Source organism: Protobothrops mucrosquamatus, unplaced genomic scaffold, assembly GCF_001527695.2.
Source record: "Protobothrops mucrosquamatus isolate PMUCROS unplaced genomic scaffold, P.Mucros_1.0 scaffold28, whole genome shotgun sequence".
Lineage (NCBI taxonomy): Eukaryota > Metazoa > Chordata > Lepidosauria > Squamata > Viperidae > Protobothrops > Protobothrops mucrosquamatus.
Genome location: NW_015386413.1, coordinates 1,858,025 through 1,882,734, shown reverse-complemented (window position 1 = coordinate 1,882,734; position 24,710 = coordinate 1,858,025). Strand labels below are relative to the sequence as shown.

The window sequence follows — 24,710 nt, the reverse complement described above, 5'->3', positions numbered from 1 at the left end:
CCTAGGATAATTTTTAAGAGGGGTTTTTTAGAGGGGTTTTTAATTACTTTTTAATTAGACAATTTAAATATTTCATTTTAATTAATTTTAACTTGTGATTGTTAGTGGTGTTTTTAATTGATTGTCAGCCGCCCTGAGTCCGCAAGGAGAAGGGCGGGATATAAATTCAAATAATAAATAAATAAATAAATAATAAATTCCTCAGCCAGCCTCCATTTTGTTTGTTAGATTTAAGACAGGGGTCTTCAAACTTGGCCCTTTTATGTCTTGTGGACTTCAACTCCCAGAATTCCTCAGCCAGCCTCCATTTTGTTTGTTAGATTTAAGACAGGGGTCTTCAAACTTGGCCCTTTTATGTCTTGTGGAGTTCAACTCCCAGAATTCCTCAGCCGGCCCTGAAGTGCCTGGCTGAGGAATTCTGGGAGTTGAAGTCCACAAGTCAAAAAAGGGCCAAGTTTGAGGACCCCTGTTCTAAATCGTGCAAATGCGAGTAGATCAATAGGTACCACGTCAATGAGAAGGTAACAGCATTCTGTGCACCTGACCACAGGAATTGTCTTTGGATAAGGCTGGCTACCTCGGCCAAGAGTCGGACACAACTGGACAGGAAACCTTGATCTTTTATTTCCAGTATGGATTGGCGATGAGTAGAAGGCAACCCCTGGACTGCAAGGTGATCCAACTGGTCAGTCCTAGAGGAGATCAACCCTGACTGCTCTTTAGAAGGCCAGATCCTGAAGTGGAAACTCAAGTACTTTGGCCACCTAATGAGAAGGAAGGACTCCCTGGAGAAGAGCCTGATGCTGGGAAAGATGGAGGGCAAGAGAAGAAGGGGACGACAGAGAAGGAGGTGGCTGGATGGAGTCACTGAAGCAGTGGGCGTGAATTTAAATGGACTCCAGAAGATGGTAGAGGACAGGAAGGCCTGGAGGAACGTTGTCCTCGTGGACTTCAACTCCCAGAATTCCTGAGCCAGCATGGGGAAACTATGGCCCCCTTCGTGACTCGTGGACTTCAATTCCCAGAATCCCTGAGCCAGCATGGGGGAACTATGGCCCACTCATGACTTGTGGACTTCAACTCCCAGAATCCCTGAGCCAGCATGAGGGAACTATGGCCCACTCATGACTCGTGGACTTCAACTCCCAGAATCCCTGAGCCAGCATGGGGGAACTGTGGCCCCTTCATGACTCATGGACTTCAACTCCCAGAATTCCTGAGCCAGCATGGCTCAGCTTGGAAACCTCTCCCTTTCCCCTCAGCGTGGCTGGCTCAGGAATTCTGGGAGTTGAAGTCCAGGAGTCATAAAAGAGCCAAGGTGGCCTAGCCCTGATCTAGGCCGCTGCTGAGTTGAAGTGTCCTTTCCCATCCTGAGCTGGCAGGAAATCCCATTGCCATGAGGTCAACTGTCTCCGTTCCTGACTCCTCTTCCCGCTTCTGTTTCCTGTGTTCCCGCATGACGGAGTCGAACAGACTGTGCAGCCTTTAGCAGCTGCCTTTGGACGGTGCCAGAAAAAGGGGGAGACGCTTCTTTAACATTGGCTGAGGATGGCTTAGACGTCTCTCTCCCAGGAGCTGGGGGGGGGGGAAGGTTGACGGCAACGTAACGGAAAAGAGTTGGCAGGAACCTTGGAGGTCATGTAGTCCAACCCCCTGCTCAAGCAGGAAATCCTACACCATTCCAGACAAATGGTTGTCCAATCTCTTCTTAAAAACCTCCAGTGATGGATCACCCATAACTTCTGGAGGCAAGTTGTTCCACTGGTTAATTGTTCCAACTGTCAGGAAATTTCCCTTAATTCCAGGTTGCTTCTCCCCTTGATTGGTTTCCATCCATTGCTTCTTGTCCTGCCTTCAGGCACTTTGGAGAACAGCTTGACTCCCTCTTCTTTGTCGCAGCCCCTGAGATATTGGAAGACTGCTATCCTGTCCCCCCTCGTCCTTCTCTTCATTAGACTAGACATACCCAATTCCAGCAACCGTTCTTCACATGCTATATAAACTCCAGTCCCCTGATCATCTTTGTTGCTCTTCTCTGCACTCTTTCAAGAGTCTCAACCTTACATCTTGAGAACTTGACAGAAAACCAAGCCGGCCAAGGTATCTGATGTGTGCCGTTCTTTGATTATGATTATGTGCCATCAAACTGATGCCAACTCTTATAAACCACATAGATCAGGGTTTCCCAACCTTGGCATCATTAAAACTTGTGGACCGACTCCCAGAATTCCTGAGCCGGCCACACTTTCGGATACTGTGAAATCCCAGTTCCCAAACCAGTAAACAGATGTATCTAACCATCCACCAAAAAGAGAAGAGAAGAGAAGAGAAGAGAAAATATGGAATGGAATAAGAGAATAGAGTAGAGTAGAGTAGAAGAGAGAAGAGAAGAAAAGAGAAGAGAAGAGGAGAATAGAATAGAATAGAATAGAATAGAATAGAATAGAATAGAATAGAATAGAGTTGGAAGGGAACTTAAGAGATCTTCTAGTCCAACCCCCTGCTTAGGCAGGAAACCCTGCCTATACCATTTCAGACAAATGGTTGACCAATCTCTCCATGTTTAAATGGAACTGTAATTGACTATCCCTGAGGCAATTCTGCAAAGGACCTAGTCCTTGGCTTATGACCACAACCAAGCCCAAAATTTATATCGCTAAGCAAGACAGTGGTTAAATCAATTCTGCTCCCATTTTACTACCTTTCTTGCTTGACACACTTGTTAAGTGGATCCCTGCAGTTGTTAAGTTAGTAATACGGTTGTTAAGTGGAATGTGGCTCCCCCAGCGACTTTGTTTCCTGAAAGATCACAAAAGGGGATCACGTGACCCCGGGACACTGCAACCATCATAAGTACACGCCAGTTGCCAAGCCTCCGAATTTTGATCTCGTGATTGTGGGGATGCCGCAAGGGTCGTAAGTGTGAAAAACAATCCTAAGTTATTTTTTTCAGTGACATCATAACTTTGAAGGGTTACTAAATGAGCTGTTGTAAGTTGAGGACATCTTGTACATCTTGGAAGATCTTCCCACCAGCGAATCACACAACGTTAAGGAAATTACACCTTCCTTCCCTTGGACACCCCTCAAGTTTGCTTCAACGGGTTGGAAGATGCTAGTAGAGGCTAATTCGGTGGCAGACAAGGAAACGGAGCAAGGCGGAACCTTACCAGCACCGCACTGGAGCGAGCGAAATATTTTCCAAGACCAAATCTTGGAAAGAACAAAGCGTTTTTGTTTTATTTTATTTTTGGGAGTAAGCGAGGTCTCCCGTTGCGAAACGGGTCCGTCAAATTTTCTAGATCAATTATTCATCGCTGAGATGGGATAAAGGCTCTTAGCCACTAAAAGCATTATAAAAGAATGCAAATCTTCCGGGATGCCCAAGTTGGGGGGAATAAAAAAAAGTAAAATAAATTCATCTCTGTCTGCCGAAAATTGAAAATGCTTTTTCTTCCCCCAAAGGACTTAATTAAATTTTGCGTAGGACTTTTTCCTCCGGGGAATGTGCTGATTAAAGGCAAAAGGGCAAGGATGGCTACAGTCACGGTTATTATTATTTATACCCTGGGATGGATTAGGCAGCATTAGATGGATGCATTTATTTTTTTTGGTGGGTGCATTTTTTTTGGGGGGGTGGGATGCATTTATTAGGGGTGGCCTGGGGCTGAAGTTCCAGCTTTAAAAAAAACTTGAGTTTTTTTTTACTATTATTATTTCTTTGGGATTTTGAATTCAGCGCCACTTGCACAAAATCAAGAAAATTTACCGATTTGCTAATTTTGAAGAGTTGGAATAAACTTTTGCAAGCAGTACAGTCCTTGCAAAGTGACTGTTGGAAGTTACAATGGCATTCAAAAAATGACCTGTGACTGTTTTTCACACTTGCGACCCTTGCAGCCTCCCCACAGGTCATGTGATCAAAATTCAGAGGCTTGGCAACTGGCGTGTACTTACGACGGTTGCAGTCTTGGGGTCACGTGATCCCCTTGGGCGACCTTCTGAGGAGCAAAGTCCATGGGGAAGCCAGATTCGCTTAACGACCGGGATACTAACTTGGCAACTGTGGCGATTCACTTAACGACCGTGGCAAGCTATGTCGCAAAATGGGACAACACTCGCTTATCGACTGTCTCCGCTCAGGAACAGAAATTTTGGGCTCCCTTGTGGTCGTTAAGTCGGGGACTAACGGTATCTGTATGAATCACTTGACGAGCCGTGCCAGAAATTATATGTACGTTAACTCTGCAAACAAATCCAATAGATAGATAGATAGATAGATAGATAGATAGATAGATAGATAGAGACAGATAGACAGACAGACAGACAGATGATAGGTAGATGATAGATATATGAGAGAGAGAGAGAGAGAGAGAGAGAGAAACAGACAGACAGACAGACAGATAATAGGTAGATGATAGATGTTAGATATATGATAGATAGATAGATAGATAGATAGATAGATAGATAGATAGATAGATAGATAGATAGATAGATAGATAGATAGATAGATAGTGATAGGTAGGTAGATAGATAAGATAGATATAGATAGGATAGTGATGATAGATAGATAGAGACAGACAGACAGACAGACGATAGGTAAATGATAGATACATGTTAGATATATGATAGATAGATAGATAGATAGATAGATAGATAGATAGATGATAGATAGATAGATACATAGATAGATAGATAGATAGATAGATAGATAGATAGATAGATATAGATAGATAGATAGATAGATAGATAGATAGATAGATAGATAGATAGATAGATAGATAGATAGATAGATAGATAGATAAAAAAGAGGATAAGTGGATGGGTGAGTGGATGGATGGATGGATGATTGATGGATAGGATAGATAGTCCTCAGACTTACAACAACAGTTCATTTAGTGGCCATTCAAAGTTACACGGGCACTGAAAAAAATGACTCACGACCCTGTTTTCACCGTTACGAATTTTGCAGCCACCCCATGTGGTCACGTGATCAAAATTCAGATGTGTGGCGACTGACTCATATTTATGACGGCCGCGGCGTCCCGGGGTCCCGTGATCCCCTTTTGCGAACTTCTGCCAAGCAAAGTCAACGGGGAAGCCAGCTATACTTAACAACGTTGTCGCTAACTTAACTGCGGCAATTCCCGTAGCAACCGAGGCAAAGAAAGGTCGTAAAACGGGGCAAAATTCGCTTAACGAATGTCTCGCTGAACGACATTGGGATCGTCCGTCGAGGGCTACCTGTAATTAGCCAGGTGGGCAGGAACAAACTTTGACGGGGAGAGAGCACAGTTCCACCGTGTCAAGTTTTAAATAAGGACGGCGGGACGGCAGCACCTAACACGTCGTAACGTGGCTTTTCGCAATTTGTGAGAAAAGGAGGTGAGAAAAAGCTGAACGGGCTGAGATGCTGCAGCTTCCTCACAAGCGCGGTGTGGGAAGGCGCCATGCCAAGCCACATATTTCAGGAGTCGCCCCGATGGAAACTAAATTCACCGTCAACAGTGGTGGCCAGAGCTCATGATAAATTGCACCTGGAAGGCGCACTTAATTCTTTTGCCATATATGCAGATAAATGACATTTAGCAAGAAGCCGTTTCCCTAGAAGACGCGAGGCCGGCGAGGCCGAGTTGCTGTTCTGACGTGGTTGCCACTTAACGGAATAACAAGAGTTGGAAGGGCCCTTGGAGGTCTTCTAGTCCAACCTGCGGACCTGCGCCTTTTTCACCGAGCCCTGAAGGCCCATCTATTCCGTGCAGCTGGCCTGGCGTAGTTTGATTATGTTTTAGTGGGGGTTTTTGTATGGGGTATTTTAGAGCAGGCCTGTTATTTAATTTGATTTTAGAACAGAAACTTGCGTATATTTATCGTGGCTTTTATTATCGCCTGTTCACCGCCCTGAGTCCCGTAAAGGAGATAGGGCGGTATATAAATTCAATAAATAATAATAATAATAATAATAATAATAATAATAATAATAATAACAACAACCCCCTGCTCAAGCAGGAGACCCTTATAGAATCATAGAATAACAGAGTTGGAAGGGACCTTGGGGGTCTTCTAGTCCAACCCCCTGCTCAAGCAGGAGACCCTACACCATTTCAGACAGATGGCTGTCCAGTCTCTTCTTAACAACTTCCAGTGATGAAGGGGAGACATGATAGCAGTCTTCCAATATCTCAGGGGCTGCCCCAAAGAAGAGGGAGTCAAGCTATTCTCCAAGGCGCCTGAAGGCAGGACGAGAAGCAATGGGTGGAAACTCATCAAGGAGAGAAGCAACCTAGAACTAAGGAGAAATTTCCTGACAGTGAGAACAATTCACCAGGGGAACCACCTGCCTCCAGAAGTGGTGAATGCTCCAACACTGGAAGTTTTTAAGAAGAGACTGGACAGCCATTTGTCTGAAATGCTCTAGGGTTTCCTGCCTGAGCAGGGGTTGGACTAGATGACCTCCCAGATCCCTCCCAATTCTGTTTTGTTAGTTGTAGAAAAATAGAAAATTCAAACGTTTGACCCAGCAACCAGTTTCTATGTCCGCTCCACCCCTTTCTTAGGAACAATTCACACCCCTTTTTAAACATTTCTTGTGATTTTTTTTTTCTTTGACAGCTTGAAGCACTTTTATCTATTTTTTTTTCCTATTGACTTTTTTTTTTTAAAAAAAAGTCTTTTAAAGCCTTCTTGGCGCTATGTCTGATGCTAGGGGGAAAAAAAAGCAGAGAGTCAAGCTGTCTTGTGACTCACTCAGAGGCAGGTTAGACAGAAAGGGATCCGGTCCAGAAGAAAAAAGAGAAGAAGAAAAAAATCAAAGAGAAAGAAGCCTCTGCCTCATTGTGGAATCGCATCCTTCCGTGTGAAAAGGAATAGGATTTCCCATTTAAAGGATAGGATTTGGCTTTCCAACTGCCTTCTGGTGACAAGGTTCAAAGGATTGTGTTAAAAGAGACCAGAGAGTGGAGGGAGGAATAATACAATGTTGTGCATATTCCTTCTTCTCCCATTGATGGAGGAACTTTTTCAGAATGAGATGCAGGAGAATGAGATGAAGGAGAAGGAGAAGGAGAGAGAGGAGGAGGAGGAGAGAGAAGAAAGGAGAAAGAGAAGGAGGAGGAGGAGAAAGAGGAGGAGGACAAAGAGAAGGAGGAGGAGGAGGAGGAAGAGAAAGAGGAGGAGGAAGAGAAAGAGAAGGAGGAGGAGGAAGAGAAGGAGAAGGAGAAAGAGGAGAAAAAGGAGGAGGAGAAGGAGAAACAGGAGGAGGAGGAGAAGGAGAAACAGGAGAAGGAGAAAGAGGAGAAAAAGGAGGAGGAGGAGTAGAAGGAGAAGGAGAAAGGAGGAGGAGGAGGAGAAAGAGGAGGAGGAGAAGAAGGAGAAAGAGGAGGAGGAGGAGAAAGAGGAGGAGGAGAAAGAGAAGGAGAAAGAGGAGGAGGAGGGGGGAGGAGGAGGAGAAGACTTTTATTTGGCCAACTGTGATTAGACGCACAAAGAATTTGTCTCCTTCTTAATGCTAGGTTATGTTATTGTTAATTGTTAATGCTAGGTTATGTCAAAAGAGTGGCAAACCCATATTGAGAAAAGAGGGCATATATTACTACTTTGAAACTGGAATAGTCAAAGACAACATGGAGCTGCATCAGCTGTAGGCTTGAGAAGACACAAAAACAACATCACAAGGAGGTGGCATTTTTAAAATAATAAATATGTGGGATATACTGGTATTGAGGAGGAGGAGGAGAAGGAGAACTGTGGGATCCTTGGTGTTCTCTGAGCGTGATTGTTTTGTTGCAGACTTTTCATGACCCAACTAGGTAACATCATCAGTGCTAGAAGGGAAGGGATATACAGGGAGGAGGAGGAGGAGGAGGAGGAGGAGGAGGAGGAAAGGATCGGCTTGAGAGGGTAATCCCATAGCAAAGTTTACACACCAAAACTCGGGTGTCAGATTAAACAGGAAAACCTGGTTATTTTCCAGAACAGAAGATATTAAAACGCGATTATTGATGACATTGGGCTGGAAGGGAGATGAGACCAAAGTCAGGTGATCCAAAGGGAAATCTTTCTCTTTCTTCTTTCCTTCTTCCCTCCCTTCCTCCTTCCCTTTTTCTCCTTCCTTGCTTCATCCCTTTCTACTCTTTCTGAGTGTCGTTGAGGCCACTTGGAGGTTTATCTCTATCCAATATTCTGGACAGAGAGGACCACTGGTTTGAAAGAAGGGTCAAAGAGGCGTTAAGACTGAACAGCCCTCTCTCAATGGGGCGGGGGGGGGAGACATGACACCACCCATCTCCACTCTACAACACAGTCGTCCTTTCAGCAGTTCCAAGAAGGCTCCACACCCATTTGCACCACTCAGGTGTCCCTGAGGGCACAAATAAAACCTCCGAGTGGCCTCAACAATCCTCCGAGAGAGTACTAACGACCAGAGGACTGCAAGGAATACAATTCCTTCCATCCGCCACCCTTCAGTCAGAATCGAAGAAGCTTCTTGGATAAGAAGCAAAACCTCTTCAAGGAAAAAACAAGTCCAGTTGCCTTTTGGGAGGGGAAAAAAGCATCTTTGGGTTTTGCACCGGCTGTTCTTAAAACAAAAAAACTCGACATCTGTTGGAAAGCTGGTGCGGCATTAATGGCGGCTGCAATTTCTGCATTGTTAAGCAAAATTAGATCATTAGAAGCTCCATGTTTCCCCCCAGCAACGGGAAAAATCTAGTTGAGAAAAGAATTGATGGGTAAACAGCAGAGAACGGTGAGAGACTTGAATCCATCGCTGAGTAGATCTTCAACTTCGGAGCTTCCACAATATCGTTCTGACCGTAATTGGCTGTCATGCAAAGCGGCGAAACTCTCGGTTGCAGCTTCTTCCCTTTAGACAATCAAGGGTAATTTCTCTAATTGGCACGTTCGCTAACGAGAGGTGTGTATACATAAAGGCACAGAATGGGACGTTAAGCCTAATGTCTCTAACTGCAGCATCATTGCCAGAACAGCTAAACTAGGTATCTTTAAGTGTGAAGTATGATGTGTTGAGTTGCACAGCTGCTAGATGGGAGCGCCCAAGCATGCGCAAAGTGCCTTTTGCACCAAAGACCCAGAAAGTTAACACAACTAGGCTCCTGGAATCACTTCTACAAAATACCAAAATACAAAATACTAAAAGTACAAAAATAACGTACTTAGTCCTTGACTTACAATCACAATTGAGCCCAAAATTGATGTGGCTACGTGAGACATTTGTTAAGTGAGTTTTGCTCCCATCTGATGACATTTCTTACCACAACGAAGTCAGACACTGCAGTTGTTAAATTAGTAACACAGTTGTTAAGTGTATCCGGCTTCCCCCATTGCGTTTGTGTTTTGGAAGGTCGCAAAAGGGGACCAAGTGACGCGAGGATACAGCAACCGTCATAAATATAAACCGGTTGCCAAGCGGGCGAATTTTGATCACGTGACCATGGGGAGGCTGCAACGGTTGTAAGTATGAAAAAGGGTCCTGTCACTTTTTTCCAGTGCTGTTGTAACTTTGAACGGTCACTAAATGAACGATGGTAAGTGAACGACTCCAGTCTGTGCTAAGCCAATCCCATTGTGAAAACACAGCTAGTTAAGTTTTTTAGCAGATAAATACGCGGTTGCACACTCCGTTCTCAGGTTTTGCGACTCTGCTGTGCGCTTATTAAAGTCTTGAATTCCTGCGGGAGTCCGAAAATAATGTGAATAATTCCCCGTGTTATCGTGTGCGTAGCTTGCTAGAAGTTTACGAGAACGTACAGATCTGGAAGATCAATTGCATCGCTCTTTCTCCATCCTGGATAATGAAATGTACCTTGTCACTTCTTGTACCTGTTCAATTAGAATTCGGTCAACCACTTTCCCAGGCACAATTAAGAAACGGATACTCCTTCGGTGCCATTCAGTTTTATTACCTTTCCTATTATAGAAGGGAATAATAACGGCATTCTGCCAAAGAACAAGTACAGGTGTGGGCCTCACACACCTTAAACAAGCTGCACAGTCATTCTTGAAGACTTTACATCTCCATTTTCACATTGCTCCAGCTGTACAGGGAGTCCTCTTCTTACGACCACAGTTGAGCCCGAATTGTCCATTGCTAAGCGACACAGGGACTGCAGCCAAGAAATTAAAAGATGCTTGCTCCTGGGGAGGAAAGCTATGGCAAATCTAGACAGCATACTAAAAAGCAGAGACATCACCCTGCCAACAAAAGTACATATAGTCAAGGCCATGGTTTTCCCAGTTGCAATGTATGGCTGGGAAAGTTGGACCATAAGAAAGGCTGAGCGCCAAAGAATTGAGGCCTTTGAACTCTGGTGCTGGAGAAGACTCCTGTGAGTCCCCTGGACTGCAAGGCGATCCAACTGGTCAGTCCTAGAGGAGATCAACCCTGACTGCTCTTTGGAAGGCCAGATCCTGAAGTTGAAACTCAAGTACTTTGGCCACCTAATGAGAAGAAAGGACTCACTGGAGAAGAGCCTAATGCTGGGAAAGATGGAGGGCAAGAGAAGAAGGGGACGACAGAGAATGAGGTGGCTGGATGGAGTTACTGAAGCAGGAGGCGTGAGCTTCAATGGACTCCAGAAGATCGTAGAGGACAGGAAGGCCTGGAGGAACGTGGTCCATGGGGTCGCGATGGGTCAGACACGACTTCGCAAGTAACAACAACAAAGCGACACAGTGATTAAGTGAGTTTTGCTCCATTTTACGAGCTTTCTTGCCACCGTTGCTAAACGAATCACGGCAGTTGTGAAGTTGGTCACAGGCTCATTCAGTGAATCTGGCTTCCCTGTTGACTTTGTCGGAAGATCGCAAAAAGGGGATCATGTGATCCCGAGAGACACTGCAACGGTCATAAATACATGCTGGTTACCATATTGATCCTGTCACCATGGGGACATTGCAACGGTCATAAGTGTGAAAAATGTTCGCAAGTCACTTTTTTCAGTCTCGGTGTAACGGTTGCTAAATGAATCGTTGTTAAGTCAAGGATAACCTGTAGTTACAAATGTTCCAACACTGGAAGTCTTTAAGAAGAGACTGGACAACCATTTGTCTGAAATGGTACAGGGTTTCCTGCCTGAGCAGGGGGCTGGATTAGATGACCTCATAGGTCTCTTCCGACTCTATTATTATTGTTGTTGCTGTTGTTGTTGTTATTTACTTTACTGCATTCCCACACTGCTTATGACTTTTTGACAATTTTGTTTTTTTCTTGGACACAAAGATTTAATGGCATTTCTTTCAGTTCTATTTGTCAGCACATCACGGTCAATCTCAAAAAAGATCTCCAAACGACGTCCTCCAGCATTGCCTCACTTCTGTCTTATTCAAAATCATTTTCATCATTTTTATTTTCAGTTCCTTTCACTCTGCTGGAGGCCTTGTCCAGCTCTCTTCATCCACTTCCAAACCAGTTTTTTAAACCGTCTGTCAAAATCACACTGCATTTTCTCTGCCATTTTTAATCTGAGCCGCTCCTGGCTCTCTTCAACCACTCGTTTGTCGTCACTTGTTCAATATGCACATGACTCAGTTTCTCTCGCACTCGTTTTTTCCCCCTATAATTATTCACTTATGATTTTTTTTCTCACCCACGGAATCTCACACCTTCTATTGTATCAAGTCTACCTTTTCATATTTCTCATTAGTGTAATCCTACCCACTTTTTTTTCACTGTGTCCCAAGCAGCTTTCATATCCTCTTTTCTTAACCGTTTTCTATTTACTCTGTTGGGAGATTAACCTATTTGGTTTTTTTTAGTTCTATTTCAGGATATGATTGTTCTACAGGTAGTCCTGCCTCCAGGTGCTTTGGAGATTGACCCCCCCCTTCTTTGTGACTCCCTCAAATACTGAAATCCTGCTTTCATGTCACCCCTCGTCCTTCTCTTCATTAAACTAGACATCCCCAATTCCTGCAACCAGTTTTTGTATGTTTCAGCCTCCAGGCCCCTAATAATCTTTGTTGCTCTTCTCTTTCTAGAGTCTCTCCCCCCCCCACCCCCCTGCATCCCTCCCTGAGCTTTTCAAGGCAGATTCTCCCTCTGGGCAGCATGCTGCTCCTTGGTGCAATGCTAAAATTTGGCCATCTTGCAGGGAAGGCAACCAAAGAATTTTTCTTTCTTTCTTTCTTTCTTTCTTTCCTTCTTTCTTTCCTTCCTTCTTTCTTTCTTTCCTTTTTTCTTCTCTCTCTCCCTCTCAACTTTCTATTTCAATAGTGACCCTTCCTCCCTTCTGTCTTTCTCTTTTGTTACTTTCTATTTCTTTCTTTGTTTCTCTTTTCCTTTGTTCCTTTTTTCTTTCGTTCCTCTTCTTTTGACTTTCTATTTTTTCCTTTCTTTTCCTTCCTTCGTGTCTTTTGTGACTTGCTATTTCTTCCTTTTTCTTTCCTTCCCTCCCTCCTTCCTCCCTTCCATTCCATCATTCTTTCCTTCCTTTTCTTCTGTCCCTCACCATCTTTTGTGACTTTCTTCCTCCCCGTTTTTCATAATTTTCTATTTCTCTCTCTCAACTATCTCTCTATTTCAGTGGTGACCCTCCCTCCCTTCTCTCTCTCTTTTGACTTTCTATTTCTTCCTTCCTTTCTTTTTCCTTCCCTTTTCTCTTTTTCTTCTGACCCTCTCCCTCTTTTGTGACATTCTATTTCTTCCTTCCTTTCTTTTCCTTCGTTCCTCCCTTCCTCTTATTCCCATCTCCTTCCTCCCTTCCTCCCTCTCTTCCTTCTCTCTCCCTCTTTTGTGACATTCTATTTCTTCCTTCCTTTATTTATTTATTTATTTATTTATTTATTAATTGCATTTATATCCCGCCCTTCTCCTTGCGGACTCAGGGCGGCTGACAATTAGATAAAATACTAACATATTATACATTTAATTAAAATTTGATTAAAAAGAAATATTTAAATTTGTCTGATTAAAAGTAATTAAAACCCCTTTAAAATCCCTTAGGCCAGTCCTGCAAGCTGGAACAACCACGTCTTGAGGGCGCGGCGGAAGGAAGGGAGATCAGGGATCACCCTGATCTCTGGGGGTAGTTCGTTCCAGAGGGTGGGAGCTCCCACAGAGAAGGCCCTCCCCCTTGGGGTCGCCAGCCGGCACTGTCTGGCTGACGGCACCCTGAGGAGACCCTCTCTGTGGGAGCGTACAGGTCGATGGGGGGTAATCTGTGGCAGGAGATTTTCCTTCGTTCCTCCCTTCCTCTTATTCCCATCTCCTTCCTCCCTCTCTTCCTTCTCTCTCCCTCTTTTGTGACATTCTATTTCTTCCTTCCTTTCTTTTCCTTCGTTCCTCCCTTCCTCTTATTCCCATCTCCTTCCTTCCTTCCTTCCTTCTCTCTCTCTTTTGTGACTTTCTATTCCTTCCTTTCATTTTCTTTGTTCCTTCCTTCTTTCTCTCCCTTTTGTGACTTTCTTCCTTCCTTTCTTTTCCTTCATTCCTCCCTTCCTCTTATTCCCATCTCCTTCCTCCCTCCCTTCCTCCCTCTCTCCCTCCCTTCTCTCTCTCTTTTGTGACTTTCTATTTTCTCCCCCGTCTTTCATGACTTTCTATTTCTTTCTCTCTCTTTATTTCAATGGTGACCTTTCCTCCCGTCTCTCTCTCTCTCTCTCTTTTATGACTTACTTCTTTCTCTCGTGATTCTCTCTGTATTTCTTGCTCTCTCCTTTCTCTCTATTTCAATGGGGACCCTCCCTTCCCTCTCTGACCCACCTCCCCCACTCCCGGCTGGGTCCAAAGGAGCAGCGGAGCCCCCTTCAACCCGGCCACCCCCTCGATCCCCCCGGGGAGGAAAGACCCAGCCGGGACCCCGCTCCTCCGCCCGGCTGGAAGGAGGCGTCCTCCTCCCGGGCCGGGCGCCTCCCCGGCAGCGCCCGGCCCGGCCCGGCCCTGAAAAGCGGCGTCGGCGTTTCCCGGCGGAGGCGGTGCAGCGACGGACCGCGTCCCCCAGGGCCTCCTCTGACCATGCAGGCCCGGGTGGCGTTCCTGGGCAAGGCGAGCGGCGGTGGCGGGCCCTGCGGGGGCTCCTCGGCTGCCCGCCGGGTTCGTCTCCTCCTGCAGCAGGTGGCCGGGCTGCGGGGCGGCGGATTCCGGGCCTCGCACGGCGGGACAGGCGGCCAAGGTAAGGCGGGGTCCCCGGCAGGCCTTTCCTCCTGCCCGGGGGGGGGGAGGAGGAGGAGGAGGAGGAGAAGGCGGGCGCCCCGGAGACCCTGCCGAGCGAGGGTTTGGCTCTCCCTGGAGGGGGAGGGGGCTTCGGGGGGGGGAAGGGGCTGCTTTGCGATGGGGGCCCCGGAGAGGTCAGCTGGGGAGGCTGGGGACTTCTGGCCCTCCTTTCTTTCTTTCTTTCTTTCTTTCTTTCTTTCGCAACTTTATATTTCAATGGTTAACTTTCCTCCCTCTTTCTCTCTCTCTTTCCTTCCTTACTTTCTGACTTTCTTTTGCAACTCTGTGTGTGTGTGTGTGTGTGTCTCAATGGTAACCTTTTCCTTTCCTCCCTCCCTCCCTCTTTCTTTCTTTCTTTCTTTCTTTCTCTTTCTTTCTTTCTTTCACAACAGTATATCTCAATGATTACCTTTCCTCCCTCTTTCTCTCTCTCTCTCTCTCTCTTTCCTTCCTTACTTTCTGACTTTCTTTTTCAACTCTCTCTCTCTCCGTGTCAATGGTGACCTTTTCCTTTCCTCCTTCTTTCTTTCTTTCTTTCCTTCCTTCCTTCCTTCCTTCCTTCCTTCCTTCCTTCCTTTTGCAACTTTATCTCTCAGTGGTTACCTTTCCCCCTCTTTCTCTCTCTCTCTCTCTCTCTTTCTCTCTCTCTCTCTCTTTCCTTCCTTCCTTTCTGACTTTCTTTTGCAGCTCTCGCTCTCTCTCGGTGTCAATGGTGACCTTTTCCTTTCCTCCCTCTTTCTTTCCTTCCTTCCTTCCTTCCTTCCTTCCTTCCTTTCTTTCGCAACTTTATCTCTCAATGGTTACCTTTCCCCCTCTTTCTCTCTCTCTCTCTCTCTCTCTCTCTCTCTTTCCTTCCTTACTTTCTGACTTTCTTTTGCAACTCTGTGTGTGTGTGTGTGTGTGTGTCTCAATGGTAACCTTTTCCTTTCCTCCCTCCCTCCCTCCTTCTTTTCAACACAGAGAGAGGGAGAACTGCAAGAAATGACATATCATTGAATTCATACATTGTGTTTCTTAGATCCTTTAGNCCTTCCTTCCTTCCTTCCTTCCTTCCTTCCTTCCTTCCTTCCTTCCTTCCTTCCTTCCTTCCTTTCTTTCGCAACTTTATCTCTCAATGGTTACCTTTCCTCCCTCTCTCTCTCTCTCTCTCTCTCTCTCTTTCCTTCCTTACTTTCTGACTTTCTTTTGCAACTCTCCGTGTCAATGGTGACCTTTTCCTTTCCTCCCTCTCTTTCTTTCTTTCTTTCTTTCTTTCTTTCTTTCTTTCTTTCTTTCTTTCTTTCTTTTTTTCTTTCCTTCCTTCCTTCTTTCCTTTTTTCCTTCTTTTCTTTCACAACTTTATCTCTCAATGGTTACCTTTCTTCTCTCTCTCTCTCTCTCTCTCTCTCTCTCAATGGTGACCTTTTCCTTTCCTTTCCTCCCTTTCCTCTCTTTCCTTCCTTCCTTCCTTCCTTCCTTCCTTTCTGACATTCTTTGTAACTTTCTCTCAAAGGTGACCTTCCTTCCTTTCTTCTTTCTGAATTTTCTTTGACTTTCTTTTGTGACTTTTTCTATCTCTCAGTGGTCACCCTCCCTCCTTTTCCCCCAGTTGATAATAGATATGTATGGAGAGATGGAACATAAAAACTTAGTAGGTGGAGCACGATGTGGGCCCTTGTGTGGCCCAGAACTAGAAGTCGGTCTATTAAGTGTTCTGGGCGCCCTGTTGTGTGGAAGACAGCCACTGTTCTCGGGACTGGTGGAGAAACAGGAACTCTACAATTCCTTCTAAGAAGAATCTAGCACTGGGAGGGGGGAGCATCTCGTACTCACTGCCGCTTCTCACAATGAATTTATCCCACGGTTCAACACAATTGACCCAGGCTGGGCGTGTACCACGCGTAGCTTGAAATGTGGTTCGCCAACTGTGGGTTTGTGGTGACAGGCCCACATGTCGCAACAACTTTGACAGGCAGCATTCTTTTTCTCCTTCTGCTAGATCTGTGTTTACTTTAATCTTTACTGATTGTCGGTCACATGCTTTCTGAAAATGATGAGTCCAGGCAGATTTCTGAGTGCCTGGGTGTCCACAGGGGGAGGGCAAAGGTGAAAATAATATGGGTTTATGTTCTTCCACGCTTTTGCTGTCTACCCTGGGTCATTTCTCCATTGCTCAAACGCCTTCACATGGGGTCAGGCTGCTGCCTGTGAAAATCCAGGGACCACAGAGAAGCGGCACAGAGTATAAAACAGGCTAGGCTATCTTGCCTACGTGATTAGGACTCAAATTTTCCTGAGGAAATTTTAAAACTATAGTATCTAGGGCTTACAGGTAACCCTCAGCCTGTGATACCTGACATTAGACCAAATACAGGTAGTCCTCAAGTTATGACCGCATTATTCAAAGTTAACAGTCTGCGATTTTGTGACCATTGCAGCTACACCATCATGCAATCACAATCTGAATGCTCAGTGCCTCTGGCTCACAATCGCGATGTTGTAGACGGCTGCGGTGACGTGATCCCAATGTCCAGTGGTCCCTGCTGTCTTCCCACAAGCACCCACAAACCTGCCCAGCCTCGTCTGTCATTCCCACCTCTTCCTGCTTAATGACCCACACGATCCTAGGGTTAAGCGGTAACCAGGACGGTCGGTGCTTGTCAACACAAACCCACAACGTCTTTATGACCGCATTGCCTAGCGACCCAAATTCCAGTCCCAATTGCCGTGTTTCTAATTGTGTGGAATAAACGCTCGCTTTCCATAATGGAAAACTAAACCTATTTTAAACTTATCACTCCCCCAGGTTTCAGCCTGGACATAATGGCGTAATATAACCTCTCAAATAAAATGCATGGAGACGTTGATATTGATTTTTTTACTGGAACAAGCGCTCAAATCAACGTCGTTAGGAAAGATTACGGATAAACCTGGCACGATTTTCCCTCTTTATTTTTATTGTGGTCCCAGCTGTCCATACTGTATTTGTCTTTCGCCAAGCCTTTTTTTTAAGCAAGACACTTTGCAATATATTTTGACCTTTTAGCATGTTTCTTACTGAATAGCTGTTGAAATTACAACACTGACAATTTTTTTTAAGAGTGGACTTCCCTTCTTTTCAATGTATATTTGCAGTAATAATAATAATAAATAATATTTATTATTATTATTATTATTATTATTATTATTATTATTATTATTATTATTACTATTACATATTAGATGGACAACAGAGAGAAAAAGTGTGTGTTTCTGCCTATATGTAAGCAACGATAAATAACTACCGTATTATTTCTCTCTTTCAGGTGATACTGTTAATATCGGAGACATATCCTACAAACTCAGAAAGCCCCAAAACCCAGAACTGGTCCCAGTGAACTACAGTAAGAAGCAGTATTATCTTAAAATTAAGCTCTAAGTCAGTGATGGCGAACCTTTTAGAGACCGAGTGCCCAAACTGCAACCCAAAACCCACTTATGCATCGGCGGGTGCCGGGTGGGCATGGGCCATTGGCTGGGCATGGCTGCGGTGGTAACAGCAGACTGGGTGGGACTAAAAAGTTCGATCAATCAATTCCAACTTTGCAAGATCTTTTTTTTTTCCCGTGAGAAGTTGAAATTGACTGATTGAACCTTTTTTTTTTTGTACACGGTGGCGGAGGCCTAAAGCGAAAAGGTTTTATAAAACCCAGCTGAAGGCCTAGGACTGGGGCGACGGTGCGCATGCCCACAGAGAGGGCTCCGAGTGCTGCCTCTGGCACCCATGCCATAGGTTCGCCACCACGGCTCTAAGTAAAAGTCTAGTCCAGGAGTAGGCAACCTTGGGTCTTTTATGACTCGTGGACTTCAACTCCCAGAATTTCTGAGCCAGCATGGCTCAGCTTGGAAACCTCTCCCTTTCCCCTCAGCATGGCTGGCTCAGGAATTCTGGGAGTTGAAGTCCACGAGTCATAAAAGAGCCAAGGTTGCCTAGCACTGGTCTAGCTGAATACATTTTATTGCATAATCCTTGGTGCAGAGAAAATCAGTATGTCAGAAATGATGTTCCACCATAAATAACATTGACCAAACAATATTCAGCTGGTCACCAAACTCCGTCTCAGAACGCCTCGGAGAGAAGACAGGATGAAAAAAAAATGCAACAAATAAATAACACGACACAACTGGGTTCAATACGCATTTGCTCCACAAATTTTCATTCGGTGCAGGTTGTCCTCGGTTTAACGACCACAGTTGAGCCCTCCCATTTTTGATGTTAAGTGAGACGTTGGTTAAGTGACTTTTGCCCCATTTTACGACCGTTCTTGTCACAAGTGAATCCCTGCAGTTGTTAAGAGTCAGTAAGGCGGTCGTTAAGCGAATCCTGTTTCCCCCGTTGACTTTGCTCATCAGAAGTTCACAAAAGGGGATCATGTGACCCCCAGGACCCTGCAACCGTCATAAGTACGAGTCAGTTGCCAAGTGTCCGATTGTAAATCACATAACCCCGGGGGTGCTGCAGTGGCTGTGTGAAAAATGATCATAAGTCACTTTTTTCAGTTCCGTCGTAACTTGGAACGGTCACTAAATGAAATGTTGCATTTTGGACTCCGACCAAACCCTCTTAGTTGTTTTATTCCCACCATAGCTACAACTTAAAGTAAGCTTTGTAATCCCCATCTAAGTGACCTATCCTTTTTGGATGGATACGATAATTAATACTTCTAACAATCCCATCGAATTAAAGCAGGCAATTGTATTAGTTATATAGTGCATTGCAAAAAAAATTTCTACCCATTTACTCACAGGTCACTTTTTTAAAAAAAATGTGACTGTTCAAATCACCATTTCCTCGTAATCTCTCATAAACAAAATTACAGAGATTAGCAATTTCTTTAATGCAGAGACGATGGCTCGCAAAACAGTGGCTGAAAATTGGCAAAGAGTAGCTTTTAAGATTTTCACGGTCCTGTAGAGAGCACACTCAACAAAATGAATACTGGTCAAGAGTTATTTATTTACCTCGTCTCGGCAGCCAATTTTTTTTACCATACAATAAGATTTTAGGGATAGATTTTTATTGATTATGTGCTATCAAATTGTTTTCAGTTCCTAGCGATCACATAGATCTATTTTTTGCACGACAATTTAGAGGCAAAGCGTTCACACAACACCCATTTATAGAGATGGAGCACAATTACCACTTTCAAAAATAATTAACTTTATTGGCGTTTGCTCCACCAATTTACCCATAATGATAAAAACGGAATAGCTTTGATTCAAGTTGAATCCGATACCATGAGTGGAATTTTAAGATAGATATACTAAGCTTTTTTGGGTGGTTTATCCTTGTGGTTCAGGGAAATTTTAATATCTATTTCTGCGTTTATAACGCAGCGTAATATCAGAGAGAAAAACTGAAGAATTTGTTTTAAATGCTGGATGCTTAAATATCAAAATCAAGACTGGTGGTAATGATTTTAACAACAACAACAAAAATCATGGTTTTACGGTGGGGGGACCTGGAAGTTTGTGTCAATTTTAAGTTTTAGTTTTGCATGACCTGTGTTTATTTAATGCAAGGCTTAGTTACATTAAATGTATTTTATGTGTTTCCAGTTTGATTTTGGTTTGCGCTTCGCTGAGGTCCATTTGCAAATAAAATGTTTCTAATCGGATCTAATTCTCTGTGATGTTTAAAGCAAGGAGAATTGTTATCGCGACTTTTCTTAAAATGATTTTTTTACAAAACAAACACCAAGATTTCTGAAGAGTGGAGAGAGAGCAGGAGGGCTGTTGAAATGAAACAAGATAAAATACATAGAAGAACAGCTGAAAGAAGAAACATTTTTACTGTCCTTAGCTGCATTGGTGAATTCTATAAATAAGCTCAACTAAATATTTGTGACCTTAAGCGGTGCCTAGAAGCCGTTCTGTTAGACGCAAACAAAGGATTAAAGTTCTAGACTAAATATTAGGTAAATGAAGATAAGTAGAAAGCCACAAATGCATTTGGGGGTTTAACCGGCTATCTCCTTCAGATTTTGGAATATTCTTGTTTTCAGAACAGTATTTGTCTCCTTTATGTTCTGTTCTTCCTGAAAGATCGTTTTAAATTTAGTTTCTATTTTAGGCCTTTCTTAAGTGCGATCCAATTTCTTTTCTTCAAATTATAGCTAAAATAGAACGAACTAAACGTACTAATTTACTAGCAACATTCGGTTATATTGCAAAAAAAAAAAAAAAGATTTCTATTAGAGTTGCAACTCCTTTAGCAATTTAAAAATCTGCTAGATTAAGGCCAGAGTTAAGATTTCTGATGTCGTCTCACCGTCTACAAAGCCCTGAAGCTGGAAATTCAGATTAAGAGACATGACCCACAGTTGAGAATTATCTTATAATATACAGAGTCACATAGGCTTCGTAAAAGCCATCCCGAGTCATCCTTGTGGAGAGATGAACGGCAAACAAATTTAATAAATACTAAAATAAATAATTATTGAGGACCAATAATAATTGAGGAAAAAAGGGTGGGTCTGAAGCACTTCATCAAATCAAACCAAAATTTAGGTCTGCTCTTAAGGCATTTGTCAGTTGGGCAGTTTAATCTTAGTGTCACTAACTTTTGAAAAGAAATTCGCTATTATAGTGTTGGAAATCCCATCCCGTTTTCTAATTGGTTGATTAGGTGGTGATGTTGATGAACCTCTGAAGGTTAATGAATCTTACTAGATTCCAAGAAGCTCAGAGTGGGTATGGAGGCAGATCAATTTCTCAAACCGGATTGGGTTTACTATTGATCTGTTGCTTGAGTCGTGGAATATCTCTGCCTCCAGGGTCTTATGTCTTCGGTATTCGATATCGGATCTTGTCGTGTAGTGTGATGTTGAGGATCATCTAGCAGGAGAGCAGGTGACTTGTGTGATTGTGGTGGAAGGAATCTGGTTGAAGGAAAAATCTGTTGAAGGAAAAATCTTCATCAGGGTCCGGTCCAAGCTGGGAATAAATAAAACGGAGACTGCTTTAGAAAGAAGGTTGTAGTTTATTGAAGAGGAGAGCCAGACAGAAAGATGGCTCTGGAAGAAAAGAGCGAGCACATGTAATAGGGAGTGGGTTTTTATACCCTCTTGGGCTTTTGTTTGGAGCTGTTTCCTGTTCCTGTTTGAGGCTTTGTATTTCCTGTATCATGTACTTTGACCTGAGTCTGTGCCCCTTTGGCATCTGTGGGTAAATCCTATTATGTCCTGTTTTAGAGTTTGGGTGGGGTATGTAGATTGAGCTCAAAATTTACGCTGCTAAGCGAGACATTTGTTAAGTGAATTTTGCCCCATTTTACAAACTTTTCTCGTTGCCTTTGTTAATCACTTGTTAAATTCGTAACTCGGTTGTTAAGTGAATTCCGGCTTCCCCCGTCGACCTTGCCTGTCAGAAGGGGACATTAAAACGGTCATAAGTATGAGTCAGCTGCCAAGCATCTGAATGTAAAACACGTGACCGTGGGGATACTGCAACGGTCGCAAGTGTGAAAAATAGACCTAAGTCCCTTTTTCCGCTGCCGTTGTAACTTTGAACGGTCACTGTTGTAAGCTATAATTCACATTTGTCGTGAGAACCTCTTTCAGGTGCTCTACGCAATCCTGGGACGTAGGGCTTTCCGACAGGGTAAACGTGTGTATTTGCCGTTGTGCATTTGCAATTCGCACAAAAGCCCTTTCCACACTCCTAAGGATTGCACTCTTACCCAGTCTCCTGTTCTTCGGTTGTTGTTTTGTTTTTCTTTCCCCTTTACTCTACTGAAGTTGTATACTTGTTTCCTGAGGGTGACACACTCCGTTCCTTGGTTCCTGCCCACAGAATGCGATTCCCGATTTCATCGTATCCGTGATCTTTTTCCCTCGCAGCTGCTTCTGCCCAGCAGGGAAGAAGTTCACCGTGGGAAAGGAAGGGCATCGCCACAAATAAATAAATGGAGAGTTAGTTTTCATGCAGTCCGTGGAAAACAGTATGATAGTGTGGGAAGTCAGCCCCCCCCCTCCCCAGAGAAGGAAATATTAAAAGGGCAGAAAAATATATTTCCTCAAAGGATCTTAAAGAGGCAGAAAAGCATGCCCAGTTTTCTTAATAGCCCCAAGTCTCCCTCCCCCAAGCAGAAATCAGCTCTGTAGAAATGCAGATGTAAATAATCCAGGAAGGTTGGAGGCCCCCAGCTAGAAGATTAAGAAGATAAAGACCTAAAATCTACATACCCCACCCAAAGTCTAAGACAGGACATAATAGGATGAACTCACAGATGCCAAAGGGACACAGGTCACAATACATGACACAGGAAATACAAAGCCTCAAACAGGAACAGGAAACAACTCCAAACAAAAGGATCCAGAGCAGTGGTTCTCAACCTTTTTAATGCCGCGACCCCAACCGGTCGTAAGTCGAGGACTAAACCGGTCGTAAGTCGAGGACTAAACCGGTCGTAAGTCGAGGACTACCCAACCGGTCGTACGTCGAGGACTTTCCCTTCCCGGGAGCATTGCGCATGCGTGTTTCCGCCCCCTGCGCCGGCCGAGGCGTAGCTGGCAAGCGGCAGAGACGGAGCAGGCCGACCACCAGCTGGCCCAGCTCAAGGGAGGTAAGGCACCCGCCGGAAAAGGGGAAAAAATGGCAGACAAAAAAAATGGCGGACAAAAAAAATGGCAGACAGCCTTGCTTGGCGACCCCCATGAAATGGTCGATCGACCCCAAATGGGGTCCCGACCCACAGGTTGAGAACCACTGCTCCAGAGGGTATAAAAACCCACTCCCTACATGTGCTCTCACTCTTTTTTTTTTCTTCCAGAGCCATCTTTCTGTCTGGCTCTCCTCTTCAATAAACTGCAACCTTCTTTCTAAAGCAGTCTCCATTTTGTTCATCCCCGGCTTGGACCGAACCCTGATGAAGACTTTTCCTTCAACAATAGCAAATCTGTTGCAGAGATGGAGGATCGTCCGTGCAAACGGGCCGGCTTTGTCCAAAGAGGAGGTCAAGCACTTACCTAGAGTAGCAAGGAGAAAGAAGTTCAACAGAGTCTGAAAGTTATTTTTATACGAAACGAAGGATACAAACGGTCCTCTACTTAAAACAGTCGGTTTCGTTCCGTTCGAAGTGACACAGCACGGAAAAAAAGTAACGTACGACGTTTTTCACGCTGACAGCCCTTGCAGCATCCCCCACGGGTCACGTGATCAAAATTCAGAGGCTTGGCAACTGGCATGTACTTGTGGCGGTTGCAGTGTCTCCCTTTTGCGACCTTCTGACAAGCAAAGTCCATGGGGAAGCCGGATTCACTTAACAACCGTGTTACTGACTTAACAACTGCAGTGATTCACTTAACAACCTGGGCAAGGAAGGTCGTAAAAAGGGGCAAAACTCACTCAACAAAGGTCTCACTTAGCAACAGAAACGTCGGGCTCAATTGCGCTCGTAAGCCGAGGACAAACTTAACAGAAGGTCATGAATTTGGTCCTCCGGGTCGTCCTCTACTTACGACCACAATTGAGCCCTTCAATTTATGTGGCTGAGCGAGACAGTCGTTAAGTGAGATTTGCCCCATTTAACGACCTTCCTGGCCACAGTTGTTAAGCCGGTCACTGCAGTTGTTAAGTCAGTAATGCGGTCATTAAATGAATCCGGCTTCCCCTTTGACTTTGCTCATCAGGAGATCACGGGAGTCCGGGACACTGCAACAGTCATAAGTACATGTCAGTGGCCAAGCGTCCGGATTTTGATCACGTGACCATGGGGGAATGCTGCAATGGTTGTGAGTCTGAAAAACGGTCATAAGTCACTTTTTTCCAGTGCTGTTGTAACTTTGGATGGTCACTAAATGAGCTGTTGTAACTTGAGGACTGCCTGTATTCCCCCCACCCCCGCAATTTAAAGCCAACCCTCTAGAGCAGAGATCTTCAAACTTGGCCACTTTAAGACTTGTGGACTTCAACTCCCAGAATTCCTCAGCCAGCGTGAGGGAACTGTGACCCCTTTATGACTTGTGGACTTCAACTCCCAGAATTCCTCAACCAGCGTGAGGGAACTATGACCCTTTTATGACTTGTGGACTTCAACTCCCAGAATTCCTCAGCCAGCATGCCTGGCTGAAGAATTCTGGGAGTTGAAGTTCACAAGTCTTAAAGTGGCCAAGTTTGAAGACCCCTGCTCTAGACATTACCCACGCTATATTTTATTAAATTAATTGGACTCGAACACGATTGGGCACGCAATCTATATGGAACTAGAAGGTCCAGTGACCTTTGAAAGGGTAAGCTTAAAAAAAAAGGCAAATTGAGGAAGAGAAAAACCAGCATCAGTGCCAGAATAGAAAATAGATTCTTTAAAATTTCCTGAAATTGGACAAAAGTTCACGCGACCGTCCTTGCATTCAGTTTCAGATTCCCTGGCTCAGTCTGTGATCCAGCACCTAAGATGGATCATGCAGAAGGATCTCCTGGGGCAAGATGTTTTCTTGATTGGACCTCCGGGACCGCTTCGGCGTTCGATTGCCATGCAATACCTGGTAAGGTTTGGGCAGTGGTGGGATTCAAATAGGGG

At 44.4% G+C, this 24,710-nt stretch overlaps 1 protein-coding gene across 1 annotated transcript in view; it reads left to right on the top strand.

Moving 5' to 3' along the window:
- Positions 1-13,972: 13,972 nt before the first annotated feature.
- Positions 13,973-24,710, top strand: part of VWA8 (von Willebrand factor A domain containing 8) — a 105,359-nt gene continuing 94,621 nt past the window's right edge. Inside the window, exons 1-3 of the mRNA XM_015811056.1 lie at positions 13,973-14,129; positions 17,455-17,532; positions 24,545-24,675. Coding sequence (XP_015666542.1) covers positions 13,973-14,129; positions 17,455-17,532; positions 24,545-24,675 — 366 coding nt within the window. The remainder of the gene's footprint in view (positions 14,130-17,454; positions 17,533-24,544; positions 24,676-24,710) is intronic.